This window comes from Rhinolophus hipposideros, assembly GCF_964194185.1.
Source record: "Rhinolophus hipposideros genome assembly, chromosome: 1".
NCBI classification, from domain to species: Eukaryota; Metazoa; Chordata; class Mammalia; order Chiroptera; family Rhinolophidae; genus Rhinolophus; species Rhinolophus hipposideros.
Window position 1 is genome coordinate 21,166,903 of NC_138047.1, and position 15,494 is coordinate 21,182,396.

Consider the following 15,494-nt stretch of genomic DNA (forward strand, 5'->3'; position numbering starts at 1 on the left):
CAAGATGGACCAGTCAGAGTCTTCCCCTGGAACTCTGGATATGAATGCAGGGACTGGGGTGTTCCTTATCCCCCTTTGAAACGACCTGTTCTGTGTACTGGGGTCCAGAGACACTTCTCTGAAGGCTCAATGAGCTGAAAGGATATGGCCCCAGTGCTTCTCGTGGCCTTGACCATGCCATGAAGGAGGAGCCTGAGAAGTGACACAGAGACAGAAACGACAAATGGAGATATTGAGAAAAAGAGAGGCCCTGATGATATTGTCTGAGTACCAGATGTCATTTGCATTCTTTACAACAGTGATTCTCAAACTTGGGAGTGTATTGATCGGCACCACCAGGAGAGCTAATGAATCCAGAGGCCCAGGCTTGTCCAAGTGACAAAGGGCTGGGTCCTCTGTATTTCTGCCACATTCTCCAGGTGATTTGGATACACATCCAAGTTCAAGAACCACAGCTTTACAAGCATGTGATCCAATGCACCTTCTGAGTAGTTACTTAGGTTGCTTACAAGCAGAGATGAAGAAAAGCACTTGTACTCTGTGGTACCACGTCGGCAGTGAATGGAGCAAACCTCTCTGGTCAAGGCCCCCGTCTCCCTGATTTGGGTAGCTTAGTGAATTGCAGCTTTTGCTCATGAGGAATATATCCTCCATAAACTCCATGGTGGCCAGAATGAGGTACTAGAGTGGTTACGACACGAGTGACACCTTCCATCTTCTTGGGCTCCCCTACATCTACAATGGTCTGACAGGCTTTTCTTGCCTGGCCTTACCCTCTGAAACCCCAATAAAGACAAGGCTTATGCACTCCTGTCTTCTGCTCCTGACCACCCTGGTGTCTTTCCCATGTGGTCCTGCGAGGGGTGCCATGCCTCCTTTTCTAGGACCTGTGAGTGTAATGACCTTTGTTTCTTCCTGAACCTGTTCTCTGTCTCCTCTTGTGGCTGCACCTCTCTATCATTTCATAAGGTGTACAAAATACCTTGGGATTAGTCCTCAGAGGAAATAGATGAAAAGCCCAATTATTTGCCAGATTTTAACAACACCTCCTCAGTGCATCATCCCTGACACATTCCATTTAATGAGTAGATGAATGCAGTACATGATAATGTGTGAGGGGCAGACATCAATAATCAACACACCCACTCCCAGCTTCCCAGAGCCAAGGTGTCAACCTGGGACTTGTTCCGTTAGAAGTGACAGAAAACCTGACAGAAATGGTTTTCCTTAAAAAAAAAAAAAAAATGTAGTTAAAAAAAATAAAATGGAATGTAATTGCTGACTTAGGCTGAAATGTCCAGGGTTGAGCTTGCTTCAGGCATGGCTGGATTTGGGACTCAAATGATATGGGGACTCCATATTACTCCATCTCTTGATTCTGCTGTCCTTTACGTGGGCTTCTATCTCAGCTGCATGTGACAGCAGCAGCTCTAACCCTCACAATTGTCTCAGGCTTCAGGATCAGTGGGCAAGAACAGGAGTCATATTTTTAGAATTCCAGGAAAAATTTCATTAGCCCAGGCTGGGTCCCATGATCACCCTGAACCAATCACAGGGAAATGCACTGGACTAATGGGGGTGATGGGTCTAGCCTGGGTCACGTGACCACCTTTGGAATGGTGGACTAGGAGCATGGAGTTGTTTTAATAGGAACCACAATTCATTAAGAGTGGGAAAGGATGACTTTAAAGAGGAAATTAGGACGCACTTCCTAGACAGAGTACTCACTGCCAAGCAGCAAATTCAACAGATGTCTACTACAGTTGGACTGTTGTCATTTTATTCTAGCTTTGCTGGGAAAAAGCCAGTAAGAACAAATTCTGCAAATCACAGACTTGCACTGAAAGAAGAAACACAAGAATCTAAGGAGCTCAGCCTTTTTTTCTCTAAATAGAACATAGTTTATACGATGGGAGACAGATGCTTGTTTATTCTATGCTGAGAGCTCTCCAGCCCAAAGTATTCCAAATATCCTTCCATCTGCAGATCATTCCAGGGTTTTGCAGTTCTTACTAGTTAATGAGACAACTGGGGGAGGGGCAGTTTAAAATTAAGTGATAAATGTGCTTGGAGGGAAGCTAAAGGGCAAAGTTATTTCACCAGTCTGGAATTCAGAGCAATAAAAAAGTAAACAGTCTTACTGGCTAAAGGAGAATCCTTTCATCTATGAAACAACTTTATTTGGGTTATTTTGGCATCTTGAGATACTTTCCTTGTGGCTATATTATAAAATAGTTTCTCATGTTTTTATTGTATAGGATCTTGTTGGGCCTTGTGGTGCAAGAAATTATTTGCTGCATTTAGTTGGTGTGTGATGGGGCGTTTCTATCATTTACATCTCCTTTATACTACTAATTCACATCTTTTTTGGAAATGTAATTTTGAAAGCAATTTTTATTAACATTTTTTATAACATAAATTTGAGATCATTGGACTGACGGCCTGTTTACCCAAACTGCCCACTGCAATGCTCTGTCATGGGTTTTAAAAGCAGGGCGAATTTCTGGAACTGGCCCCTGATGACGAACGTTTGAGGATGATTTTGGATCTCTGGGAAAACATTTGTTCCCAACACAGGTGAAATCAATTCCCTTACGAGTTGATGCTGATGATGATTTAAGGAAACAAATCTTTATGAATTGAAAAGGACATTTAAAAAAAAAATCTCACTAACCAAGCTTGAGAGACTGGTGGATTATCATCCCCAGAGATGGAATATGACGTAGGAACTGCAATCTTAGAATACAATGGGGAGGCTCCTATGATGGGTAATATCAGTTTTTGAGTTCCATTTGTTCCACTCTCGTCACAGAGTAGCTTCCGATGTCATGTATGGAACCCAGACCCATATGGTTTATGATGGTCCAGAATATCTTCTGTCAGGCTAAATTATTAGGAGGAACAAAGTAGGCACAGAAAGTGTGCCCATTTAGGAAGAAAGCTGAGTTGGCAACTGCCTGCAGTATAATTCAATGGATGTTAGACAGAATCCTGCCTACAGATGAAGAGCCTCAGAAATATCCCTCTAACAGGTACTTAACAAATATTTGTTCGGTGAAGGAAAAAAAATAAATAAAGGAATCAACATAAAGTTATCTTGCAGAAAAAATTAGAAAAGACATGTAGACATGTAGACATTCCTCTTAGTGTCCCTCCCTCACTCCTAGCTGGGTCTTCTTTTATCAATGCTATAGCAGCAGCAATTGTCATTAAAGAATACCATACTGGAACTCAGAGAAGAGTGTATTCACCCACTTGCCCAGAGATAAAAATAACTGTGAACTTGGGGATATAAAGTATAGCATAAGGAATATAGTCAGATTGTAGTAACTGTGTGTGGTGCGAGGTGAGTACTAGACTAATCAGGGGGATCACTTCTTAATTACATAAATGTCTAACCACTGTGCTGTATACCTGAAATTAATATAAAGTAATATTGAATGTCAGCTGTAATTGAAAAAAAATACTTTAAAAAGTAAAATAAGATAAAAAATCACTGAACTGTGATAGAATTTTCAAAAGTACAGGAAATAATCTCTTTGAATTACGAAAAATAAAACATAATTCTCTTTATTGCACCATACTGGCAGAATTTCTATCTTATGGAGAAACCAACCCGCACTAAGTAATTGATGCCCTCAAATGTATTAGTCACAGAGGGTCCATGGGTTGTACCACTCCAGGGACATCGTTTATAGGTATGACCCTGTGTACATGTGTATGGCACCCTGCACTTTGCAATCCAGCCCTCCATAATTATTCTACTCAACATCTATTATTCATTTGTTGCTTGTCCAAAGCGTCAGTTTTTAAAAGGGTTTGATCTAATTTTTTAGAACTTGATCTCATATTGATTAGTAGGTTTTCAAAAAGTGTTGCTGTGAATGAATGCATTATTTTGACTTTCTCATCCTCCCTTTTTTGTTTTTATTTATTTATTTTTTTGGTGTGTGGGTCTGGAACTCAGGAAGAAGAGGAATCCCAAGGGGAACCTAGATGCCCCAAGCTGGAACAGAAGACGACATCAGGTAGAGTATATTCGTGCAACACCTCCTTTGCTGGGCTGCCATTGCTGACAGCAAGGATCACAGCATCCAAATGCTTTGCAGATTGCAACGGAAAGTCTGTCTGTTCCAAATGACTGGAAAGATGACTAGAAATGTCACTGGTGATGTATTCCAGGCATGACATCTGGACGGTCTTGTCATGGTGAGGAAAATAGCGTCTTCGTTCTTTTATTGATTACAGTTCTTGATGAACAAATACTTGCGTTGAAGTAGATGATGAAAATGATGAAGATATTTCAAATTCAGTAATACTAGACTAAGTAGCATAGCTATGTACCGAAGTAGTTTTGATTACCTTTAAAAATGTTTAGATGCATTTGCTGGGTTTTTTTTTTATTTTGGTATTAGTATATAGTTAAATATGAAACTGTTGAAGCTGTTTACTCTATAATAGGAGTTCCTATGAGATAATATAGAAAGAAACAAATGATGAGTGGATCTATAACTGTTTCTGAGTATGATCAGTAATGATAATGAGACGTAATGGTTATAAAAATAAACATTACTTGAATGGACCTAATAAGAATGAAAGCTACATCGTAATACTCTCAGCTTCTATTTTCCCATGGCTTTTTGTTTGGTGCTTTATATGATTAGAAGTTAGAAGAAGGCTCCAGATGTGTTTGCTGCTGGCAGAGGCTCATGTTTTTTGCAATTTAATGGAAATCAGGGAGCAGAATTAAGAAAACGGAAATGGTAGCAAAAAGAATATGCAAAGTGAGGTGGGAAAGGTGGTACCCTGCTCTGATTTAGATGAAGGAGAGGGAATTAGCAATAAACCAGCACCACCGTCTCCCTCTACACCCCTCCCAGTGTCTGCCCCCACCGTTAACAAACAGTGCTTTAGTTTAGTGTCTCTTCCTAGGACGCTCTCCCTTTGCAGATCCTTGCATGGCTGGCTGCTTCTCATCAGTCAGGTCTCAGCTGAAATGTCTAGTCCCAAATGTCTAGTCCCACAGGCCACCTTATCCTTCCTCCAAATCACTCTTCATCCCATTGCCCATTTTAATTTTTTTGTGACACTTATTATGACCTCAAATCATCTTTCTATAAATGGGTTTACCGTGTTTCCCCGAAAATAAGACCTAGCCGGACAATCAGCTCCAATGCGTCTTTTGGAGCAAAAATTAATATAAGACCCGGTCTTATTTTACTATACTATAAGACTGGGTCTTACGTTAATTTTTGCTTCAAAAGACGCATTGGAGCTGATTGTCCGGCTAGGTCTTATTTTGGGGGAAACACGGTATTTACTGTCTCTTAGAGAGTAGAGACCTTGTCTGTCTTGTTTGATGGTAACCCTAGCACCTTGGACAGTGCCTGGCACATAGTAATCATTCAGTAAATTCTTATGGAGCCCCTCCTGTCCACTATATGCAAGGCATTTTCTTTCTCTCTGTAATGGAGATACGAGTGGGGTAGATTTGATGTGAGCCAACTCCATGCCTATGTTAGACTCCTAGGATACAAAAGAGAATAAGACATGATACTTGCCCACAAGAAAACAAATCATGTCTGAGAGACAGACATGGTTAGAACATGAGAAATAATGTGTGAAGATCAATCCCTTCACAGAGCTTATGGTGCTACTGGGAGCACCGAGGAAGGGGCAACTAAATTTGCTCTGGGGAAGTAGGATCGCCTGGGGTTGATGATTGTTGTAATGAATTTTGGAGTCTAAAAACAGATATTGAAGGGCAGAGCTGGAGCTTGCATATCATGCCTCTGAGAACAGTTCTGCATGCCACTTTGGTACACTTACTGTTGATTTTCAGCTCCTCAGCTAGAGAAGAAGGCTGGAATAACAGCTCAATGCAAATATGGCCAACCAAGTGACTTCGAGTTGCCCAGCTGTGGTTATAAATGATATTGTTTGTTGTCTTGGCATAGTGTCCACTATATTTTGAGGACATTTTTTCATATCCAAAGACTTGATTACCCCACATGTTGTAAAGGAGCTAGGACTCATCGAGGCTGGTTGACTTAGTGAATTCTACCACAGTGTCTCAGTATGAGAAATCTGAGATTCCATTTTCAAACAGTCTGCCAGGGTTCCTTGCTACTAGGCCTTTGGAATATGTAACTAGAAATCCAGTGTTCTGGTAAAGATTCCCCTCAGGAAATACATTTGGAGTTGGAGATCCCCATGGAACATGATTCCACAGAAAAGGAGGGACACAGATTAGTTAGAAATCTATAATCCCAAGTTCCTTGTGATTGGATTATATGTTTTAGATTTTTGAATTGTGAGTAAATGACTTATTTCCCTGTTTTCATCAAACAATACCTTATAACCCTATTCTCTAAGTAGAATTTCAAGCAGAAAATGCCATTTCTCAGTATTTGTGAAAAAATGCTTGGGTCCACTGACTGTGGCATGTTGTGAAGTCCCTCTTCTATTTTTTTTCCCCAGGATTTACTCCAAATGTGTGTTTTACCCTATGGTTTTAGTGAACTGTGTCTCTAGTTTTAGTCCATTCAATTCAGATTTACTATATTTATTACCCATTCTCTGAAATCTTGTTAGGTATAAATTATGTCTACTAGGTTATTTGAAAAGTATAAATATATAATACATTAATTTACAAAATGTTCATTGAATGTCTACTATGTACTAGGAATTATGCTGTATTTAGAGTGGTAAATAGGACAGATACCAGTATGACTCCACGTTTCATGGAGCTTAAGAGAAAATGACAAATATAGCCATTACACAAATAAAAAGAAAATGTAAGTTGTAGAGAAATATACTCTTTACACAAGTAAAATATAAGTTACAGATAAAGCAGGGTGCTGTGGAAGTCGTGCCTTCACAGATCTTATAGTAAAATAGGGCTTTTAAAACATGGACACAGAAAGCTAAGACAAAACATAGGATATAATATTGGCTAAAATAGAGACAGGAGGAAGGGGGACGGGAGTGCTAAAGAGGTGAGAGAAATTCAATTTGGGTGATCCAGGAAGTTATCCAAGAGATGGTGGCATATATGCTGGGTCTTGAAGGATAGACATGAAATCCTTTTGTGAAGAGAGACACAGTAGCCAAAGTATTTATAAAGTGAAAACCAAATACTATAAGTTGAATCCACAGTAATACCTTTGGAGTTCAACCCTTTTTTTGGCAGATGACCTAATCCTTAGGCATCAGTCACATTATCCTGAGGTCTGTTAATTGACAGTCGCCAGGGCCCACTCAGGGGGTAATGATAGGTTGATTAGGAATGTGTTTAAATGTTACCTTCATCATTACCTGTCCTTAGCTCTCTAATAGGTCAGTGTCCATGTACATTTGAGTTTTGTTTGTTTTTTTTGTTAAGTGGACTGCCTGTAATAGAAGCCTAATGCTCACTCAGAATCAGGGGGCATTTCCTTTTGACTTCATGGACATATTAGCTGAGTAGATAGGGTAACCCATGTATACTAAGTCCCTTTCCATGTGATACAGGGTGGGGTTGCTGTCAGCTGGTGCCAGGTGGTTCATCTCATGGATGAAGTGTGTCTTTGCCTCCGGCCTGCCCTCTCCATGCCCTTCTCCTCTGTGTGGTCTTTTCTTCACTACGTTCGGTCCCTAGTTTCTCTCTAGTTCGGTCCCATCAGAAAGACAGGCAGTCGGGCACATACACCTCGGTACGTATTAATTCACATCATTGCATTGCCTCTTCTTCAACCTATTGGCATTTTAAGTCTCAAATCTACCTGTGGAATGAAGAACATTCAGTGGCTCTTATAGGGATTGGAAACATCAGCATTTCTGGCTGCAGTCACAACGCATGGTCACAACACCCTTTCTTGACCTGAGCATAGGAAGGCCTGGAATCATGGGGACACTGAAAGATGACTGTCAGACTGTGTGTTCCTTAGAAACTGGGTCTGTTTACAATGACACTAGAGTCTTTATTGAAAGGTGCCATTTTATTTTTTATTTTTTATTAGTTTCAGATGTACAAAACAATGTGATAGTTAGACATTTATCATTTATATCCCTCACACAGTAATAACCCCCCTCCCCCATCCACTACCCCTCTGACATCGCACACAGCCATTATATTTCCTATATGTCTCTATTCCTAATGCTGTACTCCGCTTCTTGTAACCATATCTATATCATACATATACATATGTATGATATATAGATATAGATATAGATATATAAACTTGTAGTTGACAATCATTATTGTTCAGCTTCAGGTGTACAGTGCAGTGATCAGGCATCTACATCATCCCTGAGGTGGTCTCCCTAATGGGACAAGTGTGAAAGGTGCCATTTTAGAGACACTGTATCCTGCTGCTATAACATTCTGTATAAAACTAAAAGAAAAGTTACAAAACTGAAGCTGGGCTATGCACAAGGTAAAGGAAAACTGAGGTAATGGGCCCGTGGAGAATGGTGATGTGAGCGGAACTATCATGGAGGAGAGGTGTCCCTACTTAAGAGTTCCTCTGATGCGACTATGATGTTCTCCATATAGCAGAGAAAAAACAAAGATGTGTTACTAGTAGTTACAAGGAAGAGGCTATAATTCCAAACTGAGAGCCCTGCATGTCAGCGAGAAGGCACACTTTGAGGCTTGACAACATAACCCGCTGAGGATAAGCCAGTTATTGGAATAGCCGAGGAAAGGGGAAGAAAGCAGTTTACCTGTTCTCACCTGGGTTTATGCCTCATTTCTCAGCAACTATTATCCCACAGTTATAGGACTTTTTGGTCTTCGTGGCTGCCATCCCTACCTCCTCTCAGGTCTTACTTCCTACGGGTAGTTCCTTTTTCCTTTTTTCTTTTTGATGGAATGTGATTCTTTCCCAGAGTCTTCTGTGGCGACTGACTTTTTAGAGAAGAAGTTTTATGATGAGACTTCACTTAATATTTTTCTATTGCACTGAAAGTGCCTTTGGAACAAGCCAAGTATCACACATACATACAACGGCCGAGGAGAGGCATCACTATTGAATAAGATTACAATTGAACATTACTGTTTTAGTTCAGAGACTCCGATTTATAGCTGACATAAAGAAACTACAGATCTTGCCCATACCAATCTTATTTGCAGCCAAAAAAAAATGATGTAGTACCAGTTTTCTAGAGAGAGAGGGCGATTAGCAACTTTTCTGAGGTGGCATATCATGTCTTAATTTATTCATTCATTCCTTTGTGGGCAGGGAGACCAATGAATGGGCGGGCCAGCTATGCTTTCTGTAGAGAATTCTTTTGACAAATGAATTACATCCTTTCTGGTGGACATATTTAAAAAAAAAAAAAACAACAAAAAACTGTAAAATGCGTTTTTTAAAATGCTGGCTCAACTTTGCCATTTTTCTTGCTATGCATTGATTTAGAAGTAGGCCAAGGATTTTTGAGTGCTGAAACATCTTTAACTGTGTTTAACATTCAAGAAAACTTTATGGGATCCTTATTATCTTTTGGGTTGCACTCAACTTGTGCTGTCAGGACCCCAAGATTGCAACACTTTGATCAATAGAGGGGAGAATCCTGTAAGGCAAAGTCATTTAATGAGAGTGAAGGGGTTTCATCAGAACATTCTCTTTTTGCTAAAGGTCACCCAGGGCTGAGTGGGGCCCAGCATGCTTTCAGAATTGGCTGGCTGTGTCATCTGCATTTAGTCAAGTTTTCATTTCCTGTGGTTTGTAGGTTTCTCAAGTGTGAAGTAACGAACCTCAAACGATTAAAATTCTTTAACTAAAAATGAATGCAATGAGGGAAAAAAATATATGTATTTTTGTAACCTTTATGGGGAAGTGAGACCAGGGTTCTACAGAGCAGCTTCTTAAGCGACGTGGTGTTACTGTGTGTGAGGCTAACCCCCTTCACTCAGACGTCAGGCTTCCTGGCTCCAAGTCTGGGGCGGTGATAAAATGAGACCCATTCTCTGATGATTCAGACAAATAAAGTGTTTGCTTTTACTTTCATGTCACAGTAGAAAAATGAGGTTTCTGCCCCAAACAACCATATTTCAATTGCACCCTGCTTTATACAGAAAAGTTGTCTTCCTTACTGATTTTTTCAAGGCTATGTATGGCCAAAGAATGAATAGAAAACTGTTCAGGTAGGGGTGGTAAAAACACAAGAGTACTGTACTTCCTTTTCCTTAATTTACTTTCTTTTTATTCCCTTAACTTTGGAACAGACAGTCTGAGGGTTCTTGGGAGGCCTTTTCTTAGACAAGTGGCTGGTGGGGTTGTACATAACTTTCAGCAAAGTTCTGATCCCTAAACCCCTTCATGAGACTTAGCTATCACCCTCATATTTTAGTTGAAGGAATCCCACTGCTTTGTTTCTACTTCCAATAATAAAGATTGGAGTTTCATTGTCATATACATTCTTCCCAAGAAATGAAGGCAGCAGCACGCTTGATGCAGGAGGTTTGTCAGAGGAACCGGTTGAAGGTCATGACATCATTCCCTGTTCTAAGAACTAAGGCACCACTGGATGGGAGACCGTGGGCTCCAACACTCTAACACATATTCATAAAGAGGAAGAGAGGCAGATCCTGTGAGATCAGTGTGAGTAGGGAAAAAGTCTTTTCATTTTGGCCTATATTTTCTTCACCTATGAAGTCAGTTGGACTTGCCCTATAATCTGAGGCCATGTCTCTCTGGTGACGAGGGGTGGGAGGATGGGGTGGATGGGGGCGATGTCTGCTTCTGGCAGGAGAAAGTGGCCAGGCCAGGCTTCCCGACTGGGGTGAAGGGAGACTTCCTGGCCTGCCCATTAAAGACGTACCAGTCTGTTCCCAGCTCACCACCATTTTGCTTTGCAAGGGTGTCAGGCTAATGAAATCTGCTTTCCACATCCTCAGTGCTTTCCTAGGCAGAATCTATTAAGTGACATTACCACCCATGGCTCTGGCCACAGCATCCATTCTCCTTGGGGTCTCCAGAGAGCAGTTTCTAGCATTTCTCTTCTCTCCATGGTCAGAGAGCTAATCGTTTCCAGATTATTTTATTTGGGAAATTCTACAGACCACTTGTGCATAAATGGGGGAACGTGAATAAAAAGCAGAATGAGGTTTGGCTTAGCCCTCTGTGTTTAGGTACACCTGAGGCACTGTGGATCAACTGGGCACCTGTGCTTTGAAGAGGAGCCGAAACGCACCTGCACAGCACATTTAGTTTTCATATTGTGCCCACGTGCCCCATGAGACACCTCCGTAGCTTTGTCACCTAATACTCTCCATCTAATCCTATGTCCCCTTAGCACAGTGAACATGGAGGCATGGAGCTTTCCAGAAGTTTATCCAGGTCATAAGGTGAATTGGTTACGAGGCATGACATTTTTTGTATAGTAATACTTGCAGCAGAATTGACCGATGTTTGTGAGTGTGTACAAGATGTGTTTCTATGCTATTTTACTTTCTTTTATTATTTTTTTGTTAGTTTATTTCAAATTTGTTGTTGCACCTTTGTAAGAATCCTGGAGGGGAGAAAGAATCATGAAGGAGACGTTAATATACAAAGCAGCAATGATTGAAGTAGCACATGGATTAAATGAATCAAACTGTAAAGCGATGGTCTTTAAATGTTTCCATCCTGGAGGCATCTTTTCTCCCACTTCCCACTTCTCATTTTCTTTCCCTGCACGTGAATGAAAAGGTGGAACTTGGGTTGCGTGCTGTGCATTCGGATGCCCAGCCAGCTCTGTCCTTACAGTATGCTTTTCCTCTCATTCTCAGCATTTGGGAGTGAAAATCATTATTTAGAAATTCTTGCTGAGTATTGTCACAAAGACTCTTAAGAGAGAGAATGTGACGTTTTCAAAGATTGTTGTTGTTGCTATTTACCCAGGTTTCTCTGCAAACATTGAAATGAAGTTGCAGTTTTGGGTCCTAGGGGACCCCTGATGTCAGCTTCTTTGTCCCCCGCCCCCTTAGTTCCCACCCTCCAGTTCAACTTGGCTTCCTGGCCACATACCTCACTAGGCACGGTTCCTGGTGGATCAGCCACTGCTCCAGAGGGGCGCAGGGTCAAGCCAAAGACAGTCATGGAATTGTCCTAAGCTCCTTGTGCAGGGTGTTTTTGTACAGTACTTCGCATAATATTGAGAAAATGTCTTTGTCTGTATCAGAGAGAGGGCAGGCAGGACTGATAGTGTGGGGGGTGTAGACAACACTCAGTGCCTCTCCCTGCTGGCCCCCTGCCTTTCACATCAGGGTGCACTGTCCCCACTTCCGGACACCTGCAGTTCTCTGCCTGAGGCATTTTCTTCCAGAAACTGCTCTAACCCCTCAGGAATAGCCCTCAAGCAGTCACTGGTGGGACTTGGTGAAAAAGTGCCTCTGCTCCTGGCCCCTTGGAGAGGACAGCAGTGGAGTACATTCTCCGTGGGCTCCCCGAGTTGCCCCAGCAGGGCTAGGCTGCAGTCAGTCACCCATCGAAGTAGCTGGCGGGACAAAGCCCTGCGCTGACTGCTCTCCCTTCCATCTCACTACCCCTCTCCAGTCCTGGTTGTTCCCTTCACCCCCACATAAACTGCTTCTGAGTGAACCTCAGCTTATGGGGCCCTTGACACACTCACTGCATTGAATATACCATAACATATTTAAAAGCATCAATGAGCCAGATGGAGATCTCAAAACAAAAAATTCACAAGTTGAAAAAAAAATCCCTAAATGCAAAGTAGCTGCTTTGATTACTGCCACATTAACTGGTGAAAATGGTGGCATTCTTAAGCTTCTTAAAATTCTCTGACCTTTTCTGAATGCCATGTTCTATCCTTACATGTCCATTGGGGAACATTTAATGATTAGTAGGAAGGAATGGGATTTTTCCATCTTAAAGTTGACTACCACAAGGCATATTTGATTAGATACTGCCGTATTTTGACTGAATTTGACATGCTTAATTTGAGTTTAAGAGAGGATTTGAATCATAAAAATCATTTATTCTTGATCCCCAAATGTGGGCCTGAATGTTCAGCTTAATTTCTGACTGGATCTATGTGAAATTGAACATTCATCTTTTTGTTGTTTTAAGCCTGATTTTTAAAACAGCTTAGGAAAGAACACCTCAGGTTCTTTATCTTTCATCACAGAGGGATGATGGGAGAAAGAGAGGATAAAATCCAACAGTAAAATATTAATAAAGACAGTTCTCTAATGAGTTATGGCTGAGGGTGGTAATGCAGTCTCCATTCCACGCAGACATTCAGAAGCAGTGAATAATTCTGAAAACCTGAAAGGTGATTTCTAACTGCTTATGACTAATGTTACAAACAGGGCAAACTCAGCTTGTAGATGTGTTTTGTTTGGCCTTCAATCCTTAAAGTTTTTTAAAAAATTGGTTGCTGTTGTTTAAAAACTGAAAATTTTCCTGTAAAATCTAGTTTCCAGTGTCTCTTGAGAAATTATAAGAACCGGTCAACCTAGACCTGCATTCCTAAGTGGTTAAAAAAAAAAAAAAAAAGTTGGCGGTACCTCCTTTTGAGGTTCCCTCCCATCCTGCCTGTGGTCAGAGAAGCAGGTGAGATTGTGTGGGGCCCATTGCTATGGAAACAGGGGAGGAAATGCCAGCATCATGCTGGGGAGTGTATATCTCGGCCAGTGATCTTCACTCAATTCTCTGAAGCTCCTGCAGTTACCTTTTCTTCTGTGTAAGAGGTTAATATACTGTTCAGAGGCTTGTCATTTCAGTACTGGAGAATTACAAACATTGTACAACTAGGAAGGTACCCTAGGAAATGGAATCACTTAATGGATGGGTATGGCTGAACAACTAGAAGTATAGTAGTTCCAGCCGGCACCTTGATAACATAGGACGTTGAGGTCTCTGGAAAAGCGACAGGGCCATGCGCTTCTCCTCTAGGCCTTCTATCACTGAGAGGCGCTGAGAGGGCTTTGGTGAAGACCTTCTGTTTCTGCTCTTGCTCAGCAAGACTGATGTAAAATTCCCTTTGTGAGCATGTGTCCAGCTGGCACTGTGCCTGGCACCTTCTAGATGAATGTCAATCAAACATGACCCCAGTATGTGTAATAATCGTGGAAAATTTCAGCTTTTCTACCCAAGGAGAAACTGACAAAAGGGACAAACTGCCATTGGCTTTTTTCCGAGCCATAGAAGCAGAACAGATCAAGGACTCCAAAAGTCAGGGCACGTTTTGTGAAGGCCCAATTCTAGTACGTGGCCATAATTGTAAATACTGGCATCCGCTCATTTGGTCACATGGTTCATTTGTCCCTGTGTTCAACAAGCATCTCTGGAGCCTGCCCTTTATGCTGGGTTCTGAGACATAGCCTTGAGTCTCGCCTTCTTGGTTTTATGTTCAGCTGGAGCCAGTTACTGCCCTTGACCCTAATAGCCACGTTTCCAGAAGTTTATGCTTTACCATTTTTTTCTATGCCTGAATTCTTTTCATGGCTGCCCTGCTCTAAGTGGGTTCATGGTATGTAGTTCCTTCCAACAATTTGAAAAGGCTTAAACAAAATGAATAATTGTATCACTTTAGGTAACTACAACTCTCTTTGCTCCTTACCATTTACAACCCATGGATTGTATCCTGAGTTAATCTGGCCCAGCTGCCATGTTTAATGTGAGCATATTGAGGTTCACATGAACTGAATTGTTCTTTTCTAACAACTCAACACAAAACATCTGGTGACCATGCTTGCCTGATACTCTAACAATAACACTAGCTAACATTTATTAGGCAATGCATTAGGCACTGTGCTAAGTGCTTTATATGGAGTTATTTAATGCTCTTAACAGCCCTATAAGTAGGTACTATGGTATCCCCACTTTGCAGATAAGGAATCTCAAGCTTAAAAAGTTAATTTATCCTAATATAGGCCTGGGTGAGCCCATAGCCCTACACTCTTAGCCATTTCAGCAACTCTGCAAAATCAGTATGTGTTCTGGACAGAGTCGAGAATTTCTGAGCAGCATCATACTGAGAAAGTTGACTTTCTATCCCTCTGATTTGATCATATTTATCAGAAGAGATCTTAGATCTGGTGTCCTTTAGAAAGCCTAATCCTCCCAGTTTTCTATAAGGAGGGAGCGCTAGGGTAAGTTGAGTTCTTGGAATTTGCCCTGGGCATATAAAATCATACTTTGATTGAGATAAAGTATAGAAATGGGAGTCTTCACTTTTTTAAAAAAAAAGAGATTTGGTGACATGGAGTATCCTGTTTAAATCTGCTTCACTGTTAGACATTATGCTTAAATCTAGTAGAATAAAAGATAACAAAATTCCCCCAAACTTGGAATTCTTTTGAACTGTACAATTTGTACAATTTTTGTTTATAGCGTCAATATCCATCCTGGGTTCAAGCTTCAAGATCATGTTTGATTCCTTCTTTCCGCTTAACCTCCATAGCAGTCTTATTGAGTATCTTTGCAGTATTTCCCTATTTCAGTCCTGCTGTCACACTCCAGTTTAGGTCATTATTTCCTCATACCCAAACGACGGCTGATCCT

The 15,494-nt window shown here is 41.1% G+C and overlaps 1 protein-coding gene across 1 annotated transcript in view; it reads left to right on the top strand.

Moving 5' to 3' along the window:
* The window catches only part of FAM107B (family with sequence similarity 107 member B), a gene marked incomplete at its 5' end in the record, with an annotated part of 199,706 nt that overhangs the window by 73,200 nt on the left and 111,012 nt on the right, over nucleotides 1-15,494 (top strand). Inside the window, one exon of the mRNA XM_081054189.1 lies at nucleotides 3,968-4,028. Within this exon, the coding sequence (XP_080910315.1) occupies nucleotides 3,968-4,028 (61 nt within the window). The remainder of the gene's footprint in view (nucleotides 1-3,967; nucleotides 4,029-15,494) is intronic.